The 2,865-nt window shown below is 50.2% G+C and overlaps 1 protein-coding gene across 2 annotated transcripts in view; it reads right to left on the minus strand.

The window, feature by feature from the left end:
• Nucleotides 1-2,865, minus strand: part of TBC1D13 (TBC1 domain family member 13) — a 19,666-nt gene that overhangs the window by 8,159 nt on the left and 8,642 nt on the right. For both annotated transcript variants that reach the window (XM_003794920.3, XM_023516144.1), the window contains one exon: nt 1,918-2,077. In XM_003794920.3, coding sequence (XP_003794968.1) covers nt 1,918-2,077 — 160 coding nt within the window. The remainder of the gene's footprint in view (nt 1-1,917; nt 2,078-2,865) is intronic.

Raw genomic sequence — 2,865 nt, forward strand, 5'->3', positions numbered from 1 at the left:
CCTTAGCCGCTTGAGCCACAGGCGCCGAGCCAACACTAAGAGCTTTCAATGTGTCAGTATCGTACAAATCTTCCTCCACTTAGCCCTCTGAACCACCTAGAATATTCCCTCAATATCATTTTCTTTTTCTTTTTTTTTTTTGAGACAGAGTCTCACTGTGTTGCCCTCTATAGAGTGCTGTTCATCATAGCTCACAGCAACCTCAAACTCTTGGACTCAAGCGATTCTCTTATCTCAGCCTTTCTAGTAGCTGGGACTACAGGTGCCTGCCACAATGCCTGGCTATTTTGTTGTTGTTGTTGTTGTTGCTGTTTAGCCGTCTCAGGCTGGGTTCAAATCCACCAGCCCTGGTGTTACATGGCCAGTGCCCCAATCATTGAGCTATGGATGCTGAGCCTCAATATCATTTTCAAGATGAAGAAACTGATGTTCAGAAATGTTAGGCCACACACTAAATGTCTCACATTAAATGATGGCACTGGGACTTGAACCCAGATGGGCTGACTTCAGACCCTGAGGTCCAGGCCTCTAGGACAGGCTACCTCTTAAGGGCGCCCAGTGCTTTCTGCTTTCTAAGAACCTGCACAGTCATGACCTCATTTCATCCTCCTGGCAACACAAAAGCCAGGCAGAAGTGAAATGGTCATGCCTAATTTATAAGAAGAACAAATAAAGGCCCGGAAACAGAAGCCAGTATTGCTTGCCCAGGGTCACACACATGGTCAACTTTAACTCAAACCACCCAACCACGGGCCCCAGAAATTTCTGGTGGGTTCTCTGACACAAGGTCCAGTTCCAAAAGTTAAAATATGTAGGAGCTTGGCTTTTAGACCCCATTTGCTATAGTCCTCATCTGGCCCTTCAGCTTGGAAATCTGTCCCTGGAAGGCTGCCCACAAAGACTCATGTGGTTATTTACACAAGGGCTCTGCACCTCATGGCAATTCTGCTGGACACAAGTCTGTCACAGGCACATGGAACCCTAGCATCAGCCGTACCTGCCCTGACACCATGTCAGAGCCTTGATCAAAGTCATTCTGCTGCCGGGTGGGGGGGTTGGGTGGGGGGAAGCACCTGCAGGGTAGCATCTGCTTCTACCTTGTTAGAGGCTATAGAGAAGGGTTTTGTCATGACAGAGGACAGTAAAAAGTTTTGGGGAACAAACCACTGCTCCAGGTACCAAAGCAGTAGGTATACATTGATGAATAAAGTAACATACTTGTTTGGCTACAAGCAGCTTCCCAGAGTTACAGGAATCTGCTAGAAGACTTGAGTTCAAACACCAGCAAGACTTGCCTAGCACAAGTCCCACCAATTCCACCTCCTAAGTCTCTCAGATTATGCCACCCCAGCCCCCACAGCTCCCACCACCTCTTGCAGCTGCCTCCCAGGTGGCCTCTCCATCTCCATTCTGATGTCCCCGCCAGTGCCGAATCTTTTACAAAAGCAGACCTGAACTGCCACTGCTCTGCTCAGAATGCTGCAAGGGCTCATGGCTTTACCACAACCAATGCTCTTTCTTCTTTGTCCTTCAAGGCTTGCTCAAATGTCACCTCCTCCGGGGAGTCTTCTCTGATACCCAGCACTGGTCAGCCCTGAACCCACCCCACCTCCCTGCACACTTTCTCACCACATTTGTAAATGATGTTCTCAGAACCATCTCTGCCAGAGAATAGAAGTGTTGCTTGTTTATAGTAGTGCAAGGCCTTCCCCCAGCAGCCATTACACCAGCTGGAAGCCAGTGAACCTTTGAGGTCAGACTTGTAAAAAGAGCCAAGAGGTAGACCAGGTAGGACCAATGCTTTGGGTAACTGTCAGGGCAGATGGTTACGGGCATGGCACCTGTGCTCAATGGCCCACAGGAGGCAAGAAGAGAGAGGCTGTAGGAGGAGGCCCTGGGGGCCCCAGGTTGGCTCACATTTGTAACCCCACTCCGGTTCCGCGCCACTGTCTGGGATTTCAGCGTTGTCTGTTCCACTCGCTTACGAAGGGTCTCAAATTCATTCTGAGGGTCCAGGATGAGGAGGCAAGGGTACTCGGTGGCCCTCTGAAAGAAGGATATATCGGGGCACAACCTCCTGTCAAGAGGGAATAGGAAGGAACCCTGTTACTTGGGACACTTATGGCTATTTTTTGTTTGTTTTTGGTTTTTTTTTTTGAGACAGAGTCTCACTGTCACCTTGGTAGAGTGCCATACCATCACAGCTCACAGCAGCCTCCATCTCTTGGGCTTAAGCAATTCTCTTGCCTCAGCCTCCCAGCTAGCCTCCCAATGCATACCTACTGCTTTGGTACTTGGAGCAGGGATTACAGGCCACGATGCCCGGCTATTTTTGTTGCAGTTGTCATTGTTGTTTAGCTGGCCAAGGCTGGGTTCGAACCTGCCAGCCTTGGTGTATATGGCTGGCACCATAACCACTGTGCTATGGGCCCCGAGCCATAGACACTTTTGGCTATTCCATCAGCGCCCTGGTGGCAGAAGCCTTCTGAGCCCCAGGGATCCTGCTACCTAATCCTCGCAGAGTGCTAGGATTACAGGCATTAGCCACTGCACCCAGCCCAAGTTTTTAAAATAGACGTATTGCACGATATGCACATTTTAGACGTAGCACATGGCAAACTGCTCTCTACAAATACTGAAGGTCATGCTACAGTCACTACCAGTGTGAGGCGGAACCTACTCCCCTGGGTCAATATGTGGTTTAAACGAGGCCATCAGGACATCTCATGACAGAGCATCCCTTCTCCTGCAGCCTGGCTGAGCCACCCAGTGCTGGGGTCCCCTGGGGCTATCTTCTGATGTGCCTCAGCAAAGAAGCAGCACCCATGTGGTGAGGGTGAGGACCTTCCTCCCTGCGTACCCTGC

This window comes from Otolemur garnettii, unplaced genomic scaffold (assembly GCF_000181295.1).
Source record: "Otolemur garnettii isolate 467f Iridium unplaced genomic scaffold, OtoGar3 scaffold00087, whole genome shotgun sequence".
NCBI lineage: Eukaryota > Metazoa > Chordata > Mammalia > Primates > Galagidae > Otolemur > Otolemur garnettii.